Source organism: Schistocerca piceifrons, chromosome 1, assembly GCF_021461385.2.
Source record: "Schistocerca piceifrons isolate TAMUIC-IGC-003096 chromosome 1, iqSchPice1.1, whole genome shotgun sequence".
NCBI classification, from domain to species: Eukaryota; Metazoa; Arthropoda; class Insecta; order Orthoptera; family Acrididae; genus Schistocerca; species Schistocerca piceifrons.
In genome coordinates, this window is record NC_060138.1 from 656,641,326 (window position 1) to 656,655,350 (window position 14,025).

Consider the following 14,025-nt stretch of genomic DNA (forward strand, 5'->3'; position numbering starts at 1 on the left):
TGTGCATACCATAATGTTTCACTTCGGTTCTTGCAGGTTAACTGTAAACAACTAACTGAAGCAGTTGTTTTGTTTACTCTGTCAGTTGTAAAAAACAAACAAAAGATTTTCTTTCAAGTTATAAGTGTTGCCAACATAACTTTAGTACAGCGTCGTATAAAATGATGATGCACACATGTGAAAAAATTTTCAGGTACATATTAATAGCAAAGGATTTATTTAAAAAAATTGTTCATGAGTGTTTTACCCCACTATACTCATTTTATGCCAACAGGCTCTATAAAAAATCTGTTGCTTTCAGTCAGTTCTTGCTTTGATGTTAGTTTTAAATTGTTTAATTGACCATTAATTATTTTAATAACAGCTTTCCGTACACCTCTAAATCACAATCGTCATAGACACAAACACCCTGATCTTATTAAACTACCTACCATAATTATACTGCAAACTTAAACAAATACCAAATCAAAGCAGTATAATAACCAGAGCATAAAACTGTCGTGCCTTGGAAGAACATTATTTAAGAAAATGCATTTGAAAGCTACATGTAAAAAATTTAAAAAGTCTTATCTTTTGGATGTGGTAGTCTACTATTTTGCCAGTGTTTCTATAATATCCATTACACAGTGAATTGAATAGATGCAAAATGTATTGATAACACACCAGTTGAATCACTCAGAGATAGTGGTCTTTCTGTGTGTGTGTGTGTGTGTGTGTGTGTGTGTGTGTGTGTCTCTCTCTCTCTCTCTCTCTCTCTCTCTCTCTCTCTCTCTCTCTCTGACAAAGACTGGCCGAAAGCTTGTGTGTTAATTTCTTTTAATTGTGCCTGTCTGAAATGTAACTTATCATCTTTATGGTAAGTAGCAATCTATTTCTCCCTTACATTATTATTAGTGTAGTTAAGATTTTCGAGATTGAAGTAACTTGCATCGTGAAATGGATACCCACAGGAAGCAGCTCATCACTGTCAAAACATATCTGGATGGGTGGGGGGGAGATGTTTTATTGAAGTGAGCTTCAGAAACAAATATAAATTATGTTAATGTAGTTGGCCCGATGGCCATCTTAAATATACTGGACATCCTCATTGAACATGCTGTCTATTCTCCTTCTTCTGTTAATCAACACTCTTATTCCTGGGACTCTTGCACACATGTTGTATTTCATAGAATTTCCTTTTCCTTGTTACAGGGAGAAACCTTGTAAAATGTGCAGCTGCTGACTCCGTGGAATTTGCTGGTAAGTGGGAAAGAGGAGGGTGCCAATCATAACTGCCACTGGATTATAAACTCAACAAATTTTATTCTGGGGCTAAGTCTTTAATAATGTGGATTACCTGTTGCTTTCTGTACCCCCCCCCAACATACATGCTGCCAAGAACTTTGCCAAATCACTGGTGTTAGGTGGTGCTGCTGCATATGCAGCTCAAAGGATACTTGCCTCAGTGCATGAAGTGGCCTATGGTTTGATCTTCACCACATTGATAGAGATGAGATGGGCTAGGGAAAACTCCACTTTTAACATTCTGTCAGGATCTGCCAATATCAGTATGAAGGCTGTTTAACAATTTTCAGGTTGACTTGAGGGGAGATGTTAGATTGGTAGCATCCAGCCAGCAAGGTGAGTGTTAACGCGCCCCCCCCCCCCCCCCCCCCCCCCCCCCCCCCCCCCCCCCCGCCATAATCCTAACCTTACAGTCTGAGGAGGTTCATAGAGATTTTCAACTGTATGGAGGAAATTACTCCCAGGTCTCAGTCATTGGTGGGCAGGTTGATATCAATACAATGGAAGCACATATGAGACAAGCATCTTAGATGTCTCGTTCATGGACACAGCTTCTCTTCTAGTATCTGATGGAGCTGTTCCTGTCGCACAGTAAACTTTTATCAGATGAAGTCTGTATCAAGCAAGCAGTGATGAGCCAGCATGTTTCATTCAGAAAAGGGTCGTCTTGTTCAGCATGACTGGATCTGTACCACACAGGGCAAGCATATTCTGCAGCTGTGTCTTAACCAGAGTAGTTCTCAACCTCTCTGGTTATATAGACCAGTTGTTTCCAGTTAGTTTGTTATCCTTAGCTGATACTTTCTCTTTGGTGTTTTCACGGTGCTTAGGGTTGCAATCCAGTGTTGCACCTAAACACGTACTTCATGGGCAGTGGACTAACTGAACATCCTTCCAAACTGCTTCTACTTTCCTTGAAACCTGCTTGTTCTTTTGATGGAGGACCGTACCCAAGTTTTTGATGGGTCAGCTTCAATTGGTTTTGTCTGTAGTAGTCATTCATAATTCTAAAACAAATCTGATGAATTGATTGTGTTTGTCAATATGGCTGCCAGGCTGCAACTAGTTTTTCACTATCTGACTTGAAGTGAAAACTGTTACTCCCCCCCTCCCAAGGACAATATGAACGTTTTGAAGGCGGAGTTGTCACATATATTATCAGGGTGTATACGATCCGGGAAAAACCCGGGAATTTTTCCACTCGGGAGAAAACCAGGAAAAACCCGGTAATTTTTCATTGTTTTAGTTTTCAGTTAAATTTTTGTGATTTTGACTGTTAAGAACCAGTAGTCTAACAAAGGATATTATTGTATCCCGCTACTGCAGAATGATACTGCAGCAACAAAACATGAATGGGGAAAGTGGAGAGAAACGAAAATAAAACTTAAGTTGCAAAGGAAATGTGCAGTATACAACAACAAAACAGTGCTCATACAAGCGCCTGCCAACAGTAATGTGTGTCAAAGGCTTTAGGAACACTATGCAATGCTTTATAACAACAAATTGCCTCCGATGAGCGTGACGTGACAACTGTTTAAATTAGATTCGTTTGAGCAGTCGCGGGTGGGCTCTTGCGCATGCGCAGTTGAGTCGCGTGTGAGTAGTACCTTCTCCCACTTCTGGTTACGGAAGTGTGGCTGGGCGCCACTACTTAATATTGCCCCAGTTCGGAAATATCGTAGATCCGGGGCTGATGCACAGAGCAGTCAGGGTTGTGGTGGGGAGGTGGGTCTTCTCAACATGACCTGTGTTAATGTTCAGTGATTTTGTTGTTTCATCTTCGTTTATTGCTCTCACATTAAATGATGACAAAACGGATTTTTGTGGCTGTGAGCTATCAAACGAATTAAAATACGTTCGCATAATTACGGCAGGCTAAAATATGTTAATAGTTTCAGATTTTATTTCCACCTTTGACAGTCAAGCATTAATCGCCTTACAGAACAATGAAGCTATTTTTGCTGGTTTGCTGAAGAGATTTGGCTTTTATGAATCCTTTCTACTGAGGCAGTCAATTTATTTGAAATGAAGTGTTTAATTTCACACTATTGGCTAGTTTCAACTGTACGCTGCATTTCAAGTGCACGTATGGCATTATGCTATAATAAGGAACCAAACATGAGTACTGGTACTCCAAGAAAATTTATATACGAATGTGCATTTTAAGCTGAATTATGCACTTCAGTACGGTTCGCGAAATCCCGACACTCTTGAAGTATCCTTTGATGTCTTGTTTCTTTTATGACATAATTTAAGATCTTTTAATGTTTTACATGTACGAACATATGGGCTTCCTGCGCCATCGTAGCTGCGCAAGTGTGGTGATGCCAGTTATCTAGCGCTTTCTTGCAACTGCTGAAACAAACCTATTTCTAACAGGACGCGGGAAAATATTGCGAATGGTGGTTTGAAAAGCGTTACATTCAAAGCAGATTTCTTTTTACGCAAGATGAATTATGTGCGAGAATGTACAATGAATTTCTTAAATCACAAAGCGTTTGACTCTCATTTAAAAATCAACGCTTTGAGGACGACCATTTAGAAGTATTTAGAGCCCAGAAGATGAGACTTTTGCGTCATTATTAAAAATTTTACTGGCACATTTGTGTGTGTATCTTAACGTACAACACACGCAAAAAAGGCAACATTATATATGGAAGCTTAACTTCTCTTACAACTTATTAATCTTAGAGACCAATATTATATGTGAATGCAATGTATATTAATTTAAGCCATTAACTTTTTATTTGTGTATTTGCGCTACTTAAGAGTGATCTTGCTATTGGCTGACTACATCACATGTCCTATTGCTGTCATCAGCTGACGAGATCACATGAATGAGCTATGACGCTTACAAAAGTGCATCGCAATCTCAATTTCAATGCTTCGGAAAGTGACATGCATTATTTGGTGGAATTCAAATTTATACCTTCGTAATACGAAAATATGCAGCGTACATGTTGCTGCACATCAAATGTCTTTCAAAACGTGTTTTTCCCCCTGAGTTTACTTTTCTAAAGTGCCAGGAAATTATACGTCGGTATATAAAACCATAAACATTCAAAGGATTGATGACTTTTACAGTGCCGAGGAAGAATATATATTGTCGCTTAACACGGAAAAAGTGTATTTTCATCCGGGAGAAAGTGTATTTTTAACCGGGAAATCCGGGAATTTTTTTTCCTTGTCCACGTATACACCCTGATTATGAAAGAATAAAAGTCTAGGAACAATGATACTGTAAACAGTACCTTGAGTCTTGTGCTGTGTGAGTAGAAATTCATGGTAAGTTTATAGAAACAATTACTGGCAGCCAGCTGCTAATTTTGATTTATATGTGAAGCATGTTTGTGGATTATTTTAAAGTTTTCGTTTCTAAACAGACAGAGATATTATTAAATTGTTATTTTAATTGAAATGTTTGGGGTGAGATTGTAAAGCAATTGTAAACGTATCTGAAGCTGACCTTAAAGATTAATAGACGAAAACGAATTGAGGACTGAAGATGTATTATCAAAATACAGGAGGGCAAGATGTACACAACACATTTGTTATCAACGAAAAACAACTTGCAGTTCTTAAGAAAACCATTCCGAATTGTTTAGTAAATTTCAGTACCTGTTTCCTTTTATTTGGTAACATACTAAGGTATGCTCACTCAATGATCTGGTGGAAAAATAAGTGACAAGATCATCAGAGCTAAATGTTCGTGGTAGGTATCTCAACAGATATTTTGTTGCTGCCAAAGAATATTGTTATTGAGATCTGACTTTATATTTTAGACAGAGGCTGTATCTTCCACATGAAGAGCAGAATATTTTCTGAAAGAGAAAAGTAGAGATTAAAGATGAATATCTTGTCACAGCATTATGGTGTCCAATATTTGAAGTGTCAAAAATATAAAATAAAATGGAAAGGAGAGGAAGTGCACAGCTTGTGAAATGCCTTAGTACTTATCTTAAATGAACATTCAGTGCCATGAGCTTCAGGTTAATGCAAGGATAAATATGCATTTCAGTGTCCATTCATCATATTTCTACTGTATTCCTATTGCCATTTCTCACCTTCTACCTCCATTATTTACATAAGTATTTTATTACGATAAGAACAACGTATGGGACACCATTAACACTTCCGGGTTGTTTGTACCGAGAAGAAATGACATAGTATGCAGTGACAGAGAACAACAATTTCTCCTCATAAATATTAAACCCAGTCTCACTTGCCTCAATAATACAGGTAGCTTTACCACGGGTGCAACCACAATGGAAGGAAATCTGTGAAATGTCAGACTAACCTATGGTTCCTGAAGAGTAGCCTATTTAGTAGCAACAGTTTGTTTAATTGACTAATCAATCTGGCCTTGTAACATTGGCCAACATGACCTTGCTGTGCTGTACTGTGAATGGCTGAAAGCACGAGGAAACTACAGGCTTTCTTCTGAGAGCATGCAGCTCTTACTGTATGGCATAGTGATGATTGCATCCTCTTCATTATAATAGTCCACCATTTGGATCTCTGGATGGGGACTACTCAGGAGAACATAATCATCAGGGAAAACAAAGCTGGCAATCTTTGAATCAGTGTGTATGGAATGTTAGATCTCTTAATAGGGTAGATAGGTTAGAGAATTTAAGAAGGGGAATACGTAGGTTGAAGTTAGATGTAGTGGAGATCAGTGAAGTGGGTTGGCAAGGACAACGCGACTTGCGGTCAGGTCAGTACAGTTATCAGCACAAAATCAAACAGGGCTAACACAAGGATAGGACTTATAATGAATAAGAAAGTAGGAATACAGCTGAACCAACTATTAATGGCCTAATGAACATGTTATCATAGCCAAGATTAACACAAAGCAGACACTCACCACAAAGTTTATATGCCAACAAGCTCTGCAGATGAAGAAGAGATTGAAAGACAATGATGAGATAAAGGAAATTATTTAATTAATGGAGATCATAATTTGTGATTGGTAACTGGGATTCAAAGTAGGAAATGGAAGAGAAGGAAAAATAGTTGAGCATGAACTGGGGAATAGAAAGAGAACCAGCCTGCTACAATATTGTACAGAGTGTAATTTAATCATTGTCACCACGTAGTTTAAGAATCATGAAAGAAGGCTATATATGTGGAAAAGAACTAGGGGCTATGGAAGATTTCAGATTGATCATATAATGGTAAGACAAGAATTTCAAAACGGATATTGCAAAACTGCGGGGTTTCTGGAATGAATGGGACATGGATAAATCTGTAAAGTACAATGCTTGGTGGTGGCGGCACAGTGGCATGTGTAGTCTCCCAGGCAGCAGTTACTGGTACACAATAGGACACAGCAGCTTGATTGGCTCTCGCAGTACACGATCGCACAGGCGCTTCCCAAGCAAAGTAGCAGTGGGTGGTGTGACCTTGCAGGTACAAGGTTAACATTGGACATCTGGCCCCTCTCTCAGCAGTCAGACAGGCGTGAGAACATGCAGCTGCAGGCATCGAACCCAGGACACATTGGAAACATACAGACGCCTGTTGAAAACACCATAGAGACAGTCCTCCCTTAGTGGCACTGGCTTGAGGCCTGTAACCATCAGGTCTTGTAGTGGCTTGTAGAGCAGAATCTAGCTAATGACACTGCTAAATGTAGTTGAAGCTGCTTGGCCCATGTGGGACAGACAGCTGTTGTGGAGTATGTCACAGCACTGTCAGAAGTCAAAGGCAGGGTCACTAGTGTCTGGTGGACTAAGTATTTCTAGCTGCTTTGCCCAGTTTTTGTGTGATGGGACAAACTTTTAGTCATGTAAACAACTAATGTAGTGCTTTGTTGGACCTTGGCATATGGAAATTCAACTCACTGCTTCAATGGACTGGTGTCTTACTTCATGCTGTGCCTCCAGTACTGCAGCACCTGGCAGCAGCATTCCCAATGCATGTCACCTGCTTGCTTATCAATTGGTTTTGAAGCCCAGAACAAGGGTGTTGCCACAACAGAATGAAGAATTTGAGCTTGTTGAGAGTTCAATGGGTGTTAGGTGATGTTGGACTGAAACAGGGGAAAGGAATAAAATTGAAGATGACTGGATAACTAAAAGAGATGAAGTAGTGAAGGCAGCAGAGGATCACTTAGCTAAAATGACAGAGCCTAGTAGTACTATTGGATTTAATTGACAAGGGGAGAAAATATAAAAGTGAAGCGGCCAGAAACGAACATGGATACATAAGGAAAGAGATTGACAGAAAATAGTGAAGTAGCAATAACTAAGAGGACAAATGCACTAGTGTAGAAACATGCTTGAGTGGGGGAATGGTAAATGCAGTCTATAGGAAAATTAGAGAGAACTTTTGGAGAAATGGTAAATAAAAAGCTCAGTTGGGAAGCCACTACAAGCAAAAAAGTAAATGTGCTAGGTAGAACCTGAGCAAGTTGGTGCAATGTTCAGCATACTGTACTCCATATGGGAGCAGTACGGTTCAACTCTGCGTTCAGCTATCCTTTTTGGTTTTCCGTCATTTCCCTAAATCGCTTCAGGCAAATGCCTGGGTGATTGCTTTGAAAGGCCACAGCCAATTTCTTTCCCCGCCTTTGAAACATACTGACCTTGTGCTCAGTCTCTATTGACCTCAATGTCGTTGGGTTGTTCAACCCTAATCTCCACTCCTCCTTTGAATGGTAGAAGGAATATATAGCGTATGTCTATAAGGGAATCTAACTTCAGGTCCATATAGAAAAAGAAAAGGAAGCAGGTGGAGATGAGATAGAAAATCTGATACTGCAAGAAGAATTTCGCATTGCACCGAAAGATCTCAGTGGAACAAGAGGCCTCTGTAGCAGATGACATCCCAAGAGAATTATTGGGATCCTTGAAAGAGCGAGCCATGACTGAAATATTCCTCCTGGAGTGCAAAATATGAGAGAGCTGAAATACCCTCAGGCTTCCAGCATGAGGTAATAATTCTAATTCTAAAGAAGGAACATGCTGATGTGTGCCAATATTACAGACATCTCATTTTAGTGAGTCATTGCCATAAAATACTGACATGAATTCTTTGCAGAAGAATGAAAAATCTGGGAGCAGCCTATGAGGGTGGTTTGAAAAGTTCTCAGAATGGAATAAGAAAAAAGTACGGACATCACTGAAACTTTTTTATTTTTCAATATAGTCTCCTTGTAGAATGTAGATTAATGCACTTGGTCCAACAATGTTCCAGTGCTTTGATCCCACCTCGAAAATAGTTTCCTCCAGGCCTGCAAAATAGTTGTCAACTTTGGCCATCAATTCTTTGTTTGTGGCGAATCTTCGTCCACCAAGAAAGAGATGGAAGTCTGATGGAGCCACATTAGGTGAATAAGGCAGGTGCAGCAACAATTCATACCTTAGTTTTGTAATTTTGCCATGGCAGCAGCACATTTTTGATCCAGCGTCAAGTCGCGGCATCCATCTTGCAGGTAATTTTTTCATTTCTAATTCTTCAGTTAAAATGTGATTTTGTGCACTTTTGCAATGATTTCTGGAATAGTAACACCCTTTGGCCGACCACTGCGCCGATCATCTAAGCTCTCCTGACCACATTTAAATTCGTTTGTCCACTTGGCAACAGTTGAATATTAAGGAGGAGAGTCCCCCAGTGTATTCTGGAAATTGGTGAGAAAGTCCTTTGCTTTCATATCTTTCTTTACGAAGTACTCAATCATCGCTTGACTCTTGAGCCCCCTGCGGGCCTCTGGTGGCATCTGTACGTTGGTCCGTACGGACATTGCTAGCACATGGATTCCTCTTCAAACTACCTTGAAAGCGGTTGCTGTTAGGGTCCACCTGGACTCTGGGGTCACACTTTGCAGTCCTTTATCTCCCTCCTGACAGGACTGCCTTAACTGCCCTTCTTCAGCAACTTCCTCCTTCTCAGGGATTTTAATGCTCATCATCCCTTGGGGGGGGGGGGGGGGGGGGGGGGCAGTGCATTTCCATCTAGTCATAGACCAGTTTCTTGCAGACTACTACTTACAACTTCTTAACGATGGTGCCCCTGCCCATTTCAGTGTCAATCATGGTACCTTTTCTGCCATTGATCTTTCTCTTTTTTCTCCCTCCCTCCTCCCTTTGTTACACGGGTTGCCACACGACGACCTTTGTGATAGTGACCACTTCCCGTTGATTCTCTCGCTCCCTCCCCGCTCCCCGATGGACAGGTTACCTCGTTAGTCTTTCCAATGCACCAGTTGGCCTCTATATACTGCACAGGTCGTTTTTTTCTCCCTCTTTGTCGGATTGTATTGATGACGTTCCATGTGACGTAACTGATGCGATTGTTCGCATTGCTAGCCTTGCTATCCCTTGCTCATCTGGGCCATTTCGCTGCTGACAAGTCCTGTGGTGGAGTACGGCCATTGCCATTGCCTCCGTGATCACCGTCGAGCTTTGCAACTCCGTAAGAGGCACCCATCCGCTGCCAATCTTGTTACCTTTAAACATCTTTGCGCCAAAGCCCATTACTTAATCAAACTGAGGAAACGGGTGTGTTGGGAACGCTTTGTTTCTTCCCTCGGTTCTACTGTGCCAATGGCATGAGTATGGGCTACACTTTGCGCTCTCTCTCTCTCTCTCTCTCTCTCTTCAGTGCTGTCTCGCTTGGACTATGGTTGTCAAGTTTATGGTTTGGCTGTTCCCTCCACATTGTGCCTCCTGGATCCCGTTCACCATCGTGGTATCCGTTTGGCCACCGGTGCCTTCCCTACTAGCCATGTTGATAGTCTCCTGGTTGAAGCTGGGATCCCTCCCCTCTTCCTGTTCAGCGGTCCCAGATTCTGGTTTCTTACGCAATCACCGTCCGTCCGTCTCCAACTCACCCTTCCTATTCTATCCTGTTCCCAGACCAAGGACATCGCCCACTTGATTCCCGCCCTCAGGCGGGTTTACCGGTTGGACTCCACCTTGCGTCTCTTCACCGTGATTTTCAGCTTCCTTCTTTGTCCTGTCTCCCACATTCCCTCTCCAATACCCCTCCTTGGTTAGTTCCTCGGCCCCGGATTCGGATGGATCTCCGCCGAGGTCAGAAAGATTCCATTCCCCAGATGGTGTTCCATTGTTTTTTCTGCCGAATTTTGTGAAAGTTTCAGGATGCTGTTGTTTTTTACACCGATGGCTCTAAATCTGCTGATCATGTGGGATATGCCTTCACGTCCTTTGTTGGCGTGGAAAATCATCTCATGCCAGCTGCATGTGGTGTGTTTACGCGGAATTGATAGCAATTTCCCAGGCCCTTATCTTTATTAAACAGTCCCAACTCAACCGCGTTTTGTTATGTATGGACTCAATGAGTAGCCTTCATGCTATTGACCGGTGTTTTTCCAACCATCCCTTGGTCTCGGCCATCCATGACCGTCTCGCCGATCTTCTCCATGCTGCTTGTTCTGTTGACTTACTTTGAGTTCCTGGCCATGTGGGTATCCCAGGTAATGAGCTTGCTGATCATTTGGGTGGAGGAGGTGTCACTTACCTCCCCTTCCCTGTAACGGTTATATCAAATACCACTTCGCACAATCATGTGCCAACTCTTGGTTGGCTACCTCCCTATCTAGTAAACTTCGAGCTATTAAGGTGACATCTGTCCCCTGGCGTTCTTCCTTCCACCTCTCCCGAAAGGGCTCAACCACCCTGTGTCGTCTCTGCATTGGCCATACCAGGCTGACCCATGGTTTTCTTTTGTGTAATGAGCCAACCCCACTTTGTCGTTGTGGGGCCTTCCAGTCAGTAGCCCACATTTTGGTGGAATGCTCCCTTCTTTTGGCTCTGTGTACTAAGTATGGACTTCCCTGGACTTTACCTTTAATATTGGCAGACGATTCCCGGATGAAAAAGAAGTTTTTATTTTCAGTTCTAAGGCTTTTAATCTCCCTCTGGAGGAGGTTGTGGTGTCTCCCACTGTAAGTTGTGTTTGGAGATTCCTGACTCCCCTCCCTGGCCAAGATCCTTTATCCTTTTTTCTCTCCCTTTTACTCTGTTTTTATTGCTTTTTAGATTCAGTTAGTCTCATTTTACAATACGTACTTTTACATTCTAGCGGTTGAATGCTTTTGAATAGCAAGTGGTCTTGCCTGTACTGCATCAGAGGTGGGATCTTTCCTGCCTCTAGCATAGCCTTGGGGTTGCCCACTTGCTGACTTCCCTCCTTTGGTTTTCACCATTGACAACACCACTGCACTTTTACGTTTTTTAGCCTTTTACCTTTTGTCATTATGACTCTTCCTGAGATGTAAATCCACCCGAATGGACCACCTTTGAAACAAGGGACTGCTGACCTTCAACCCCAATCAACCAACCAACCAATCAAATCTCGATATTTTTTATTTTTTAGTTATTTATTTATTTTTTTCTCCAGCTTCACAAATCACTACACGGGAACAACAACAGAGCCACGTCACCGCCACAGCTCTCTTCCAAGAGCAGTGACATGGCACATGTTTAGAAACAGTCCAGTGAATATTATGTGAACAACTTGTTGCGCTAGCGCTGACCTCTCATGGTGTACCAAGAACATTTCAAACCACCCTCGTACCTTGGAGAAGATCAGTTTTGGTTTTGGAGAAATGTAGGAGCATGTGAGGCAATACTTGACCTTACATCTTACCTTAGAAGACAGAATAAAGAAAGGAACACCTATGTTTATATGGTATGTGATTTAGAGAGAGCTTCTGACATTGCTGACTGGAGTATGGTCTTTGTAATTCTGTAGGTAGCTGGGGTGGTAAAATGCAGGGAGCAAAATGTTTTAACAGCTTGTTCAAAAACCAGATGGTGTAACAAAGTTTGAAACACATGAAGGGAAGGCAGTGAATGAGACTGGAGAGAGACTGGATTGTAGCCTGTTGTCCAATTTGTTCATTCAGCCAGTGGTAAAGGAAACAAAGAAGAATTTTGGAAATGAAATTAAGGTTCAGGGAGAAATTATAAAAACATTGAGGCTTGCTGGGGACATTGTATTATTGTCAGATACGGGCTGAGTATTTTGAAGAGTAATTGAATAAAATGGTTTGTGTCTTGGAAAGAAATTATAAGATGAACATAAAAAAGTAAAACAAGGGTAATGGAAAGTAGTACAATTTGCGGCACTGATAACCATAAGGGCCCAAAGCATGGAAACAAAGTTTTTAGAAAAATAGTTATTTGTGAAAATCAAATTTATAGACAAACCACTAGTCTCATAGGTCTGAATTGTTTTTTAATGATCTCAACACTGTATACTTCATATAAAAAAAATAATGTATCCACTTTATGATATGACATATTAATTAATATTTATGATTTTATTCATTATTAATGTCAATTCACAAATTCTCCATATGTAGGCTACTGACAAGTATCGTTTGACAGTTGTTAAGTTTGCAATTAATGTGAAATTAGAACTAGAATGTAAAGAACAGACTGTAAATGCACCACATACACAGCTATGACTTATTTCAATACTTCATGGTCCTTATCATCATTTCTTTGAGCACATTCTGTGGCTTGAGTTGTTAATTCATTGTGTATTTTATATCCTTACAGAATATAAATTGTATTTTGTGACTGATAAAAATTAGTTGATCCTGCAACTTCTGCATTTTTATATGACCAAAGCTATTACTTTCGATGCAAGTACAGTTTATACCCACAAACATAAAAAGTACATATAATTATTGTTGTTATTTTATACTCAATAGAACATTCTTCTTCACAATCAAAGGCAACAGAAACATGTTTTATATAAGTTTGCTGAAGTATTGAACCAGTGTTTAATTTTTTTTATTTTTTTATTTTTTATTTTTTTATTTATTTTATTTGAGGAACTTGTTTCCTAATGTTATATGATAAACATGTATTGTTTTCTTTATTTTTACTGCAACTTCCCTCTGTTTCACACTGCAAATCAATGATTTTCGAATGAAACCTTTCTTCTTCTTCTTCTTTCGTTTCACCCTCTTTGGGGTACACTGGATCAATCATTTCTTTGTGTGTTGTTCTTTTCTTAGGGCCCAGTATTTTTTCATTCTTTCTGATCTTCTTCTCCTCTCTTCTCCCTAGATGAAGGGTTTGGACTTTTGTGTCGATTTGTCTTGGAACCTTATGTTTTCATAAGCAGTTCGATCAATAAGTGAATTTTCTGAAATCCTTAATTCCACTAGGTCTTTCTCAGTTTCTTTAAACCAGTTGGGCTTCGTTTTTCGGTTACGGAAGAAGTCAAAGATTTGTTTAGTTAATCTGTTGGAATTCATTCTGAGAAGATGACCATAAAAATTTATTCTCCTTTTTCGCATAGAATCTGAAAGTTTTTCAATTTTCTTGTAGACAGTTTCATTTTTGATGTATATAATCTTATTGTCTTGAAATTTTGGCCCAATGATTTTTCTTAAAATTTTTCTCCATTTGGCCTTTGAAATTCATGTTAAGTGTTTCTGCTGCATACAGTGCTTCTGGCTTAATCACTGTCTTGTAATGTGTGATTTTGGACCCCCATGAAAGGGATTTTTTGTTGTATGTTTTTTTGTTAGTTGGAAGGCCAATTCAAGTATTATTTATTAAACATTAAAATTTCAGTATTACTTAAATACTATTTATTCTTAAGTAACAGACAGGAGGATGACTCTGTAGAACAAAAATGTTCTATAGGTTACTCGGCCCTTTATATATCCTCACTCAGTTCACTATGTTCATTTTTTGGAGGGATCTAGTAAGACACTAATCATATACATAAAGAAAGCAATTGTTGTGCGGG

The 14,025-nt window shown here is 40.1% G+C and overlaps 1 protein-coding gene across 5 annotated transcripts in view; it reads left to right on the forward strand.

The window, feature by feature from the left end:
- Nucleotides 1-14,025, forward strand: part of LOC124786517 — a 196,657-nt gene that overhangs the window by 27,645 nt on the left and 154,987 nt on the right. For all 5 annotated transcript variants that reach the window (XM_047254269.1, XM_047254271.1, XM_047254274.1 and 2 more), the window contains exon 3: nucleotides 1,192-1,239. In XM_047254269.1, the coding sequence (XP_047110225.1) occupies nucleotides 1,192-1,239 (48 nt within the window). The remainder of the gene's footprint in view (nucleotides 1-1,191; nucleotides 1,240-14,025) is intronic.